The sequence below is a fragment of the Nansenia antarctica genome, assembly GCF_963989245.1.
Source record: "Nansenia antarctica genome assembly, chromosome: 8".
NCBI classification, from domain to species: domain Eukaryota; kingdom Metazoa; phylum Chordata; class Actinopteri; order Argentiniformes; family Microstomatidae; genus Nansenia; species Nansenia antarctica.
The window spans coordinates 45910558-45923050 of NC_137678.1; the positions used below are offsets into that span (position 1 = coordinate 45910558).

A 12493-nucleotide genomic window follows, 5' to 3' on the forward strand; every position below is an offset into this window, starting at 1 on the left:
TTTTTTCTCACTTGTCGAAAAACTGAAAGTGAGAAAATGGATTCTGACTACAGTATCATGTGAGGGGTTGTGAAGTGAACAAGTACCTGGGGTCTTTGACATTAGATCTTCTTGGGATCTAAGCTCTGAATCCCTGCGGTCCCTGTTAGAAGAAGCCCTTCACAGGACCAACCAGAGGACCAATCACGATGACGGATAACAGATTTGACAGTTCATTCATAGTCAAAGCGGTAGTGGAGGGCCTAGTGGATAGTGAGTCGGACTGCTGATCAGAAGGAGATGAGTTAAAATCCCACTTGGGAAACACCCTCACTAGTGTGTCCTTGAGTAAGGCACTTAGCCCTAAGTTAACTCCAGGGAGACTGTCCCTGTAATCTCTAATTGTAAGTCGCTTTGGATCAAAGCGTCTGCTTAAATGGTAAAAGGAAAAATATTTAATGAAATAGTCCCATCAAATCATTTCACATGGCAGTAGTCAAGAGGGGAAGTTTCAGCTCCATGTGCAGTAACACAGCCATATATACAGCATCACGCCATCTCTGACCTCCCTGCTCTCTTTAAAACACACAGCCTCTGGTTCACATGTGAGAGATAACTCACTCTGTATGTAGGACCCTCCAGATACCTGCAGGTATGATTGCCTGTAATAGGTTGGTGTCAACCTAGACACACCACGCCGCACTGATGTTGTCAAGGTCGTCTCCAGTAAGTATAGGGTTGTCGGTTGGCTGGTGTCATATTTTAAGGGGTGCCAACCAAGCATTAATGTTATGTAACACATAATAGGCAAGGTCGGGAGTACGTGAAGGTCAGGAGCTCTAGGAAACAATTCTTGGCAGGTAACATTTTTGAGGGATATTCAAAATGGACATGTCAGACATTTGGGCAACCGAAAACTTTCAAAGGAATTTAATTTTCGAAGAAATCCATCATTGTTTTGAAGGACAAACTGCAATATGGAATTTCATCTTTAATGTGTGAGTGTGTGTGAGTGTGTGTGTGTGCAGGTGTGTGTGTGTGTGTGTGTGTGTGCACGTGTGTGTGCACGTGTGTGTGTGTGTGCACGTGTGTGTGTGTGTGTGTGTGTGAGTGTTTGTGTGCGTGAGTGTGTGTGTATGTGTATGTGTGTGCGTGTCTTGCACAGTAAGATTCTATTAGTTAGTTATTTCGGGGGAGGAAATAGAGAGGTGTGGAGAAATGTTCCGCTGGCCCATGATGATGATGTCTTCAACACCACAGTCAGGAGGGCGATCCACAGCCAAAGAGGAACGTGACCCAGCGTGACCGTTGGCCTAAACTTCCACTGCAACAACCTCTAACCTACACCCAAACTGACACACACACACACACACACACACACACCTTCCTCAAAACCACATTGTAGCACAAACACACCCCGTCCCTCTGCCCACGTGTGTCCTCCGTGCCTGGGGCAGCACACGGTACGTGCAGTCTCACACACACACTCTCACACACTCCTCCCAAAGCAGCCTCTTCTGCCATAGCAAACGGAAAAAATTACTCCTTTACTGTACTAATCATAGGCAATTTACACAGACCACTATCCTGCTTCACAAGAAGTGTGTTTGACTCAGAAATATGACCTTCTGCTGTTCATATTTGCTTTTTGGATTATTGGTTTGGCATAGAAAAAGATGATGTCGTGAAAAATGTAGCCACATCTGATCTGACCACCCATCTGGCACAAGAAAGAAAGAGTCTGATGATGGCAGGGACTGTGTCATCATGCTGTTATTGGCATTATGCCCAATAGTTCAAAGTCCACAAATACTTGTTGTACCCTAAGATACACAAGTCACCCTTTGACGCAAATCACCGGAGTTGAACTTCAAAAACAGTCTGATCTCGTCATCAATGATCACGGTTCCTGAACATGACCTCATGATATCTGACCCACAAGTTTGTTGTTCTTTATTTGTTTGTGTATGATGTTTTTCTGTTTGTGTGGTATGTTATGCCTGAAATGTTTCTGGAAAAAAATAAAGTATAAAAAAAGGGGTGTAGGGTATACGCACGCACACACTCACACACACACCACACACACACACACACACACACACACACACACACACACACACACGCACACACACACACACACACACACACACACACACGCACACACACACACACACACACACGCACACACACACACACACGCACACACACACACACACACACACACACACACACACACACACACACACACACATACATACACACACCTAAGAACCCATGACGTTAACTCTAGATTATCCCACATGGTAGCCCAAACCGGCTTACTTACAAGCTCCACGTCAAAGCAGGTAAAACATATGGCTCATTCAATGTCTTTACTGCATTCACTCAGACCACTGTAAGAAAAACTGACAGATATCCACTTAGTAGATAGGAGTACCCTCTTCTGGTTACTAGAAGTACTGCGCATATTGCTTTCACAAGGTGTATTCTACATGATATGAAAGGTACATTACAGTTTTTTACGGTCGCTAAGTCACAGTGTTCAATACTGAAGCCACAGAGTCACAACTCTTCATACAGTCTGCATTACTAACACTCATGTTGGCCAATCACTTCATTCATGTCTCAAAAGAAGCACGTTCAACCATACACTGGCAACAATGTTCACTCAGAAGCATACACTGTCATTCATAACATTCTGACTTACAAAACACTAACAACAGGGAGCATTACATAGTTTGAATGATTTTCACAAGAATGTATATATATTATTATAAAAATGGTTTGATTTATAGTAATCATAGACAGAATAGTTGACTGTACAACTGTAAAGTATTAGGCATCAAGAATGAATCAGAAATGCCGCAATTTGCTTCTATCCTTTATTCTATGTTTTATACTTTTTTTTCAGTATCTTTGCAGAAAGTAAGTTACGGTACATTTACTTCAAAGTACACGACATTTACTTGTGTAAAATGAAAAGTGAAAAATAAAGTGGAAGATGCAAAGTTCAAATAAAAAAGAAAAACAGAAATTCCAGGGCTACAATACAACAGCAATCACACCAAAAATGTCTCACTCCTGAGGGTTTTAGTCCACCCTCTGGTCTGCATCTGGTCACATCTAATGTCTTCCCTGGCAATGCATCTAGTCTATTTCATTTCATTGTATATATTCTGCTAATATTTTCTAGACATTTCAATATGATTACTGCAAATAGTGAAAATACTACCGCTCATCCGTTATCAGACTTTGCTGAGGTTCTGGAACTGAAGAGTATCAATAGAGTGCAAAATAACAGCATCTGCACACTCAAACACTGTGCAAAAAAACAGTTTATTGCGAGCTTTCTGTCATATATGATAATTATGATTACTGCAAAAATGCACCAAATCATTCTGTTTTGAATGTGTTTGTGAGTTTTGAACACAGTATGTTAGCAATGAAAAAATGTGTTGCAAATACATAGTGTTTTGCAGGTGGGGGAGTTTGAATGAGAGAAGTGTTATGGATTTTGGAGAACGTAGTCATTGAATGCATTAAAGCAATGCACAAATCACAGAGAAAGAGTCACAGTTTTGTTCACATGGGCTTCTGCTCTGCTGACTGTATGAAGAGTTGTGACTCTGTGGCTTCAGTATTGAACACTGTGACTTAGCGACCGTAAAAAAAACTGTAGTACACACTGGTATTGGGATACAAATAGTATCATTTTCTTTCAACATGAGTAACATGAGTAAAAGCTGTCCATTCAAACGGACCCTTTCAGTGGAGATACATACAACATGCTCCATAGAATAAGAATCATTTCATTTGAATGAAACAAGTACAAATGTTTTATCTCTCAACATATAACAACAGAAGTAAAAGCGAAAAAAGTTGAAAAATATCTTCATCCTTCATCCTACACCAAACACTAACACACTACAACCACCCTGACAGCATAGTCTGGGTCTAGCGCCTCCCAGAGGAATGGGCCCCACACTGCAGCGTGCAGCTCTGCTCTCCTCCCTGGCCTGTCTGTCTGAGCAGCAGGGGATGTCTGAGTGTGTGCCGGGGGGGGGGGCGCCCATCTGTCTGTTCAGTGCCATCTCTCTCTGTTCCTCCAGCAGGAAGGTAGGTTGCCTGGTAGGTGGCACCAGCCTGCTCGCTGCCAAGCCTGGGCTCTGTCTGTGGTAGGAAACTCCAAGTTCTGACAACCTCTTACTTGGAGAAATAGTTTATAAGAGGCGCGGTGGCCAAGTGGTAAGGCGTTGGTCTCGTAAACCAAAGATCATGGGTTCAAATCCCATCCGTGCCTTTAAAAAAAAACTGTGACCAAGCAGTTGACTGTTGAGAACCCTCACAACTAGAAATCACTTGGTAGGAACTCCCAAGTTCTGACATTGAGTAAAATAGCAACATTCTCTGACATGTTATAAGTGTTGGAACTTGGAAGTACTAAAGCTTAAGGTACTTTAATAAATATTGCATGTATGGTTCTGGGTTCAATCCCCAGCATCTCCAAAGGCCTTGTCTGTGGAGCGGGAGGTAGGTCTGGAGGAGGGTCTGTCTGTGGAGCGGGAGGTAGGTCTGGAGGAGGGTCTGTCTGTGGAAGGGGAGGTAGGTCTGGAGGAGGGTCTGGGTGTGGAAGGGGAGGTAGGTCTGGAGGAGGGTCTGTCTGTGGAAGGGGAGGTAGGTCTGGAGGAGGGTCTGTCTGTGGAAGGGGAGGTAGGTCTGGAGGAGGGTCTGTCTGTGGAAGGGGAGGTAGGTCTGGAGGGTCTGGGTGTGGAAGGGGAGGTAGGTCTGGAGGGTCTGGGTGTGGAAGGGGAGGTAGGTCTGGAGGAGGGTCTGTCTGTGGAAGGGGAGGTAGGTCTGGAGGGTCTGGGTGTGGAAGGGGAGGTAGGTCTGGAGGCAGGTCTGGGTGGGGAAGGGGAGGTGGGTCTGGAGGAGGGTCTGTCTGTGGAAGGGGAGGTAAGTCTGGAGGGTCTGGGTGTGGAAGGGGAGGTAGGTCTGGAGGGTCTGGGTGTGGAAGGAGAGGTAGGTCTGGAGGAGGGTCTGTCTGTGGAAGGGGAGGTGGGTCTGGAGGCAGGTCTGGGTGTGGAAGGGGAGGTAGGTCTGGAGGCAGGTCTGGGTGTGGAAGGGGAGGTGGGTCTGGAGGCAGGTCTGGGTGTGGAAGGGGAGGTGGGTCTGGAGGCGGGTCTGTCTGTGGAAGGGGAGGTAGGTCTGGAGGAGGGTCTGTCTGTGGAAGGGGAGGTAGGTCTGGAGGGTCTGGGTGTGGAAGGGGAGGTAGGTCTGGAGGCAGGTCTGGGTGGGGAAGGGGAGGTGGGTCTGGAGGAGGGTCTGTCTGTGGAAGGGGAGGTAGGTCTGGAGGGTCTGGGTGTGGAAGGGGAGGTAGGTCTGGAGGGTCTGGGTGTGGAAGGGGAGGTAGGTCTGGAGGAGGGTCTGTCTGTGGAAGGGGAGGTGGGTCTGGAGGCAGGTCTGGGTGTGGAAGGGGAGGTAGGTCTGGAGGAGGGTCTGGTTCTGGGTGTGGAAGGGGAGGTAGGTCTCGAGGCGGGTCTGGAGGCAGGTCTGGGTGTGGAAGGGGAGGTAGGTCTGGAGGCAGGTCTGGGTATGGAAGGGGAGGTAGGTCTGGAGGAGGGTCTGGGTCTGGAGGAGGGTCTGGGTGTGGAAGGGGAGGTAGGTCTCGAGGCGGGTCTGGAGGCAGGTCTGGGTGTGGAAGGGGATGTAGGTCTGGAGGAGGGTCTGTCTGTGGAAGGGGAGGTAGGTCTGGAGGCAGGTCTGGGTGTGGAAGGGGAGGTAGGTCTGGAGGAGGGTCTGTCTGTGGAAGGGGAGGTAGGTCTGGAGGCAGGTCTGGGTGTGGAAGGGGAGGTAGGTCTGGAGGAGGGTCTGGGTGTGGAAGGGGAGGTAGGTCTGGAGGAGGGTCTGGGTCTGGAGGAGGGTCTGGGTGTGGAAGGGGAGGTAGGTCTCGAGGCGGGTCTGGAGGAGGGTCTGGGTGTGAGAGCTGGGACCAGGTTTCTGAAGTCGCTCTGGGGCCCAAACACAGTCTGGTCTGGAACGAAGAGCCGGGCCTGGAGGAAAGTGGTTTCTGCCTGATACTCCAGATCTGGTTCTCCACGGGTTCCTGCGTTAGGTTCTCTTGTCCCAGTTCTGGCTGAGTGTGGGCCTTGTAGGACCGGGCTGACATGGATCTCTTTCCAGGGGGGGACCGGGGCGGTGTGTGTGACGCTCCTTTTTTTCCAGAATCCGGAGATCTGGGACTATTCATAACAAAATCGGGGCTAGAAGGGGGTGGTAGTGCTAGCAGACTTTTTTCATTGATGGGTGTTTCGTCAACGGCGGTAGCAGCTTTGAGTGACGGGTGGTAGCTTGCGCTTAATTGACGGCAAAAGTGTGCCCGCCTCTAGCAGTTGTGGCCCTAAGCAACCGCATAGATAGCTTATGCCAGTGGCCGGCCCTGACTACAAATCACAACCATGATGTGGTAGGAAACTCCAAACACTAACACTAACACTACAACCACCCTGACAGCATAGTCTGGGTCTAGCGCCTCCCAGAGGAATGGGCCCCACACTGCAGCTTGCAGCTCTGCTCTCCTCCCTGGCCTGTCTGTCTGAGCAGCAGGGGATGTCTGAGTGTGTGCCGGGGGGGGGGGGGGGGCGCCCATCTGTCTGTTCAGTGCCATCTCTCTCTGTTCCTCCAGCAGGAAGGTAGCTTCCCTGGTAGGTGGCACCAGCCTGCTCACTGCTGAGCCTGGGCTCTGTCTGTGGTAGGAAACTCCAAGTTCTGACAACCTCTTACTTGGAGGAGAAGCTTATAAGAGGCACGGTGGCCAAGTGGTAAGGCGTTGGTCTCGTAAACCAAAGATCATGGGTTCAAATCCCATCCGTGCCTTTAAAAAAACCTGTGACTAATCAGTTTACTGTTGAGAACCCTCACAACTAGAAACTCCCACTGACATTAAGTAAAATAGCAACATTCTCTGACTATGTTATAAGTGTTGGAAGCACTAAAGCTTAAGGTACTTTAATAAGTATAGCATTTTCACTATAATACCTCTCAGAGCACATAGGAACACACAGGGCATGTAAGCTCAGTGGTAGAGCGCATGCTTTGCATGTATGGTTCTGGGTTCAATCCTCAGCATCTCCAAAGGCCTTGTCTGTGGAGCGGGAGGTAGGTCTGGAGGAGGGTCTGTCTGTGGAAGGGGAGGTAGGTCTGGAGGAGGGTCTGTCTGTGGAGCGGGAGGTAGGTCTGGAGGAGGGTCTGTCTGTGGAACGGGAGGTAGGTCTGGAGGAGGGTCTGTCTGTGGAAGGGGAGGTGGGTCTGGAGGAGGGTCTGTCTGTGGAAGGGGAGGTGGGTCTGGAGGAGGGTCTGTCTGTGGAAGGGGAGGTGGGTCTGGAGGAGGGTCTGTCTGTGGAACGGGAGGTAGGTCTGGAGGAGGGTCTGTCTGTGGAGCGGGAGGTAGGTCTGGAGGAGGGTCTGTCTGTGGAACGGGAGGTAGGTCTGGAGGAGGGTCTGTCTGTGGAGCGGGAGGTAGGTCTGGAGGAGGGTCTGTCTGTGGAAGGGGAGGTAGGTCTGGAGGAGGGTCTGTCTGTGGAAGGGGAGGTGGGTCTGGAGGAGGGTCTGTCTGTGGAAGGGGAGGTAGGTCTGGAGGAGGGTCTGTCTGTGGAGCGGGAGGTAGGTCTGGAGGAGGGTCTGTCTGTGGAGCGGGAGGTAGGTCTGGAGGAGGGTCTGTCTGTGGAACGGGAGGTAGGTCTGGAGGGTCTGGGTGTGGAAGGGGAGGTAGGTCTGGAGGAGGGTCTGGGTGTGGAAGGGGAGGTAGGTCTGGAGGAGGGTCTGTCTGTGGAGTGGGAGGTAGGTCTGGAGGAGGGTCTGTCTGTGGAGTGGGAGGTAGGTCTGGAGGAGGGTCTGTCTGTGGAGTGGGAGGTAGGTCTGGAGGCAGGTCTGGGTGTGGAAGGGGAGGTAGGTCTGGAGGCAGGTCTGGGTGTGGAAGGGGAGGTAGGTCTGGAGGCAGGTCTGGGTGTGGAAGGGGAGGTAGGTCTGGAGGAGGGTCTGGGTCTGGAGGAGGGTCTGGGTGTGGAAGGGGAGGTAGGTCTCGAGGCGGGTCTGGAGGCAGGTCTGGGTGTGGAAGGGGAGGTAGGTCTGGAGGCAGGTCTGGGTATGGAAGGGGAGGTAGGTCTGGAGGAGGGTCTGGGTCTGGAAGAGGGTCTGGGTGTGGAAGGGGAGGTAGGTCTCGAGGTAGGTCTGGAGGGTCTGGGTGTGGAAGGGGATGTAGGTCTGGAGGAGGGTCTGTCTGTGGAAGGGGAGGTAGGTCTGGAGGCAGGTCTGGGTGTGGAAGGGGAGGTAGGTCTGGAGGAGGGTCTGTCTGTGGAGCGGGAGGTAGGTCTGGAGGAGGGTCTGTCTGTGGAAGGGGAGGTAGGTCTGGAGGCAGGTCTGGGTGTGGAAGGGGAGGTAGGTCTGGAGGAGGGTCTGGGTGTGGAAGGGGAGGTAGGTCTGGAGGAGGGTCTGGGTCTGGAGGAGGGTCTGGGTGTGGAAGGGGAGGTAGGTCTCGAGGCGGGTCTGGAGGAGGGTCTGGGTGTGAGAGCTGGGACCAGGTTTCTGAAGTCGCTCTGGGGCCCAAACACAGTCTGGTCTGGAACGAAGAGCCGGGCCTGGAGGAAAGTGGTTTCTGCCTGATACTCCAGATCTGGTTCTCCACGGGTTCCTGTGTTAGGTTCTCTTGTCCCAGTTCTGGCTGAGTGTGGGCCTTGTAGGACCGGGCTGACATGGATCTCTTTCCAGGGGGGGACCGGGGCGGTGTGTGTGACGCTCCTTTTTTTCCAGAATCCGGAGATCTGGGACTATTCATAACAAAATCGGGGCTAGAAGGGGGTGGTAGTGCTAGCAGACTTTTTTCATTGATGGGTGTTTCGTCAACGGCGGTAGCAGCTTTGAGTGACGGGTGGTAGCTTGCGCTTAATTGACGGCAAAAGTGTGCCCGCCTCTAGCAGTTGTGGCCCTAAGCAACCGCATAGATAGCTTATGCCAGTGGCCGGCCCTGACTACAAATCACAACCATGATGTGGTAGGAAACTCCAAACACTAACACTAACACTACAACCACCCTGACAGCATAGTCTGGGTCTAGCGCCTCCCAGAGGAATGGGCCCCACACTGCAGCTTGCAGCTCTGCTCTCCTCCCTGGCCTGTCTGTCTGAGCAGCAGGGGATGTCTGAGTGTGTGCCGGGGGGGGGGGGGCGCCCATCTGTCTGTTCAGTGCCATCTCTCTCTGTTCCTCCAGCAGGAAGGTAGGTTCCCTGGTCGGTGGCACCAGCCTGCTCACTGCTGAGCCTGGGCTCTGTCTGTGGTAGGAAACTCCAAGTTCTGACAACCTCTTACTTGGAGAAGTAGCTTATAAGAGGCGCGGTGGCCAAGTGGTAAGGCGTTGGTCTCGTAAACCAAAGATCATGGGTTCAAATCCCATCCGTGCCTTTAAAAAAACTGTGACTAACTGTGGCATATATAAATGAGTTTCTTCGACATGTTGACCTGTATTAGCGAGGTGTACTTCGCTGTCCTCTGGGTACATGACAAAGCTGTCAACGTCAGGAGGCGGGGAGGGTCACGTGTCGTTTGTTTTGGCCGCGCGGCTCAGCCAATCGGAGCAGAGACCGTTGGAGTTCAAACCCTCTGCGCGTGCTACGGATGACAACTTGCGCCCAGACAGACAACGTTAGCCAAGCCGCCTCAGACACTCACACACACGGTCTGAACACAGTAGGATTCTGTCTAGAACTCTTTTATGTAACGTTTTTTTTTCTCCGGTTGACTTGGATCTGGGGAAACATGGAGGACCAGCGGAATAGATTCGAGAAGCTGTCAGAGAGGCCTCCTCTCCGAGTAGCAGGTCATCGTACTCCCCCCGCGCTGAGCGGCCACCGCTGCGTGGCCGACAACACCAACCTGTACATGTTCGGAGGGTACAACCCCGACTACGCCGGGCTCAGGTACCACTTCAGGTACCACTTCGCCACGAGCACCTGGCAACAGATCCGCACAGAGGGCTACATCATAGAGCTGGCCATGTCAGCCGTTCTGCACGGCAACAACCTGCTAGTATTCGGAGGCACCGGGATCCCGTTCGGGGTGAACAACGGCGGGAACGACGTCCACGTCTACAACGTCAAGTACAAGCGGTGGTCGCTGCTCAACTGCCGAGGAACGAAGCCCAACAAAATATATGGACAGGCCATGGCCATCATTAACGGCTTCCTGTATGTGTTTGGAGGAACCACAGGGAACAACTACAGCACAGACCTGCACAGGCTGGACCTGACCACCAGGGAGTGGATCCACCTCAAGCCCAACAACCCCCTGCCGGGGGAACGGTACAGGCATGAGATGGCACACGACGGACAGAGGATCTACATCCTGGGAGAGACCTCCTGGACGTACTACCCTCTGGACAAGATTCACGCCTACAATCTGGAGACCAACTCGTGGGAAGAGATCGCCACCAAGCCTCATGATCAAATAGGGTACCCGGCTCCTAGGAGAGGTCACAGCTGTGTGCAGTTAAGAAACGACGTGTTCCTGTGCGGCGGGCACGACGGGGAGCTGATCCTGGCGGACCTGTGGAAGATGAACCTGCAGACGTTCCAGTGGACCAAACTGCCGGCGGTGATGCCGGAGCCCGCCTACTTCCACTGTGCTGCCGTCACCCCGGCTGGCTGCATGTACATCCACGGTGGCGTGGTGAACATCCACGAGAGAAATCGGACTGGCTCCCTGTTTAAGATCTGGCTGGTCGTGCCCAGCCTGCTGGAGCTGTGCTGGGAGCGGCTGCTGAAGGCCTCCCCCCACCTGGCCCAGCTCTCCACCGTGCAGCTGCTCAACCTCGGCCTCACACAGGAACTCATAGAGCGCTTGAAATAGGGGAACGGACGGACGGACAGAGAGACGGACGGGATGGGAGGAGAGGAGAGGAGAGGAGAGGAGAGGAGAGGAGAGGAGAGGAGAGGAGAGGAGAGGAGAGGAGAGGAGAGGAGAGGAGGAGGAGAGGAGGAGGAGAGGAGAGGAGAGGAGAGGAGAGGAGAGGAGGAGGAGAGGATTTATTTTGAAGAACAGAAGTGTTCTTCTGCCTACGTAGCCCCGCCTTAAAACCAAAAACAATGGGATGCCTTTTAATATAAAATTTAAAAAACAACTCCTGCTGATTTGGAAAGGTACCGAACTATATTATTAACAAATTAGATAAAAGATATATGTATGTACTGCAGTAGAATGATGTGAACAGGCTAGACGCAGCCGCTACCAGTGGAGCTCTCTGCTGCTGTGCTAATGGCTGCGTTCGTTAATTCGCTCTGAGAGCGCCGGAGCGCACACTGGATTCAACGTCATAAAGGGACCAAGTCATTTGATTGGACAAGAGGCATTGCATGAGTGCTGATCAGATTTCCAGAGCGAATTTACGAACGCAGCTAATGTTTTTGTTGTTAACTGACAGAAGTAATTACAAATAAGTATTGCCGTGCAGTGTGGAGGGTTGTAATGACAATTCCCTAACTTTTGTTCAAATTCTTGCAGTTCTAAAGAGAGCGACAACAGCAACCCCAATAACAATGGAGCTAGAAAGAAAATCAAATGTAAGTTTCATTGAACTAGCTAACGTTGCCTTTGTGAAATACACTTTTAAAGTGTCATGAAACTGTCATATTCATCAAAAGTTCTGATGCTACAAATAACGTTCTCCTCGTCCTCAGCTGGGAGTACAGCAGTGAAGTCTCGATACCTGCAGCCTGCAAAAGCACCTCTTTCTAAGGTAAGATGTTTTAGTTCATGACTTGTCTCATTAATTACCTCTAGGCCTATATATGCTTTTTGTTTTTGTCATTGGTTACGAGAAAGGACAACCCTTTGGAGATGTTGCATTTTGAGATAATGCATTTAGCAAATCTAGTCTATTGCCTACTGTCTGAATTTATAGTCAAATCTCACAAAGCATTGAATTGATTCTAACATATCAACATTCTATCCGGTTGCATCCCTCTGTCTGTCCACAGAGCAGCTCACTGACCAATGAGGCCACCAATGTGTTGCCACCAAGGCCAGCCTCAGAAGCCGGGTGGGGTTAAACCACGGATGGGCACTCCCCCAAGACGCTCAATGGCGCCTCAAAGTCTTCCAACTCGTACGTCATGAATAAGTGATTTCCTTTTAAGTTTGTCCATACCATAACCCCTGACAATAACCATGTTTATGTTTACCATTAGATCAGATGATGACTTTATTATCCGCAGTATATTTTGTTTTGAGGCATTGTGTATAATAAGAAAAAATGTGTGTAAACAGAAAGTGAGAGAGACAGAAACACTATGCTTATTTGATGTTCCTATATTTTGGGCATTGATGTCATGCTATGATCCCACCAGGGGGGTATTCCGTCAACTTTAATAATAATATTATGCCCACCATTATTGACCTGTGGGATATTCCATCAACGTCGCAAAAGCAAAGTCCTAGATTTTCCTTTAGCGACGTTGATGGAATACCC

The 12493-nt window shown here is 50.7% G+C and overlaps 1 protein-coding gene across 1 annotated transcript; it reads left to right on the forward strand.

The window, feature by feature from the left end:
• Positions 1 to 9786: 9786 nt before the first annotated feature.
• On the forward strand, positions 9787 to 10875 carry LOC308164275 (kelch domain-containing protein 10-like; the record flags this gene model as incomplete). Its single annotated transcript, XM_080538412.1, has 1 exon — positions 9787 to 10875. One exon carries the CDS (start codon positions 9787 to 9789, stop codon positions 10873 to 10875), a length of 1089 nt encoding a protein of 362 aa, XP_080394538.1.
• Positions 10876 to 12493: the final 1618 nt, after the last annotated feature.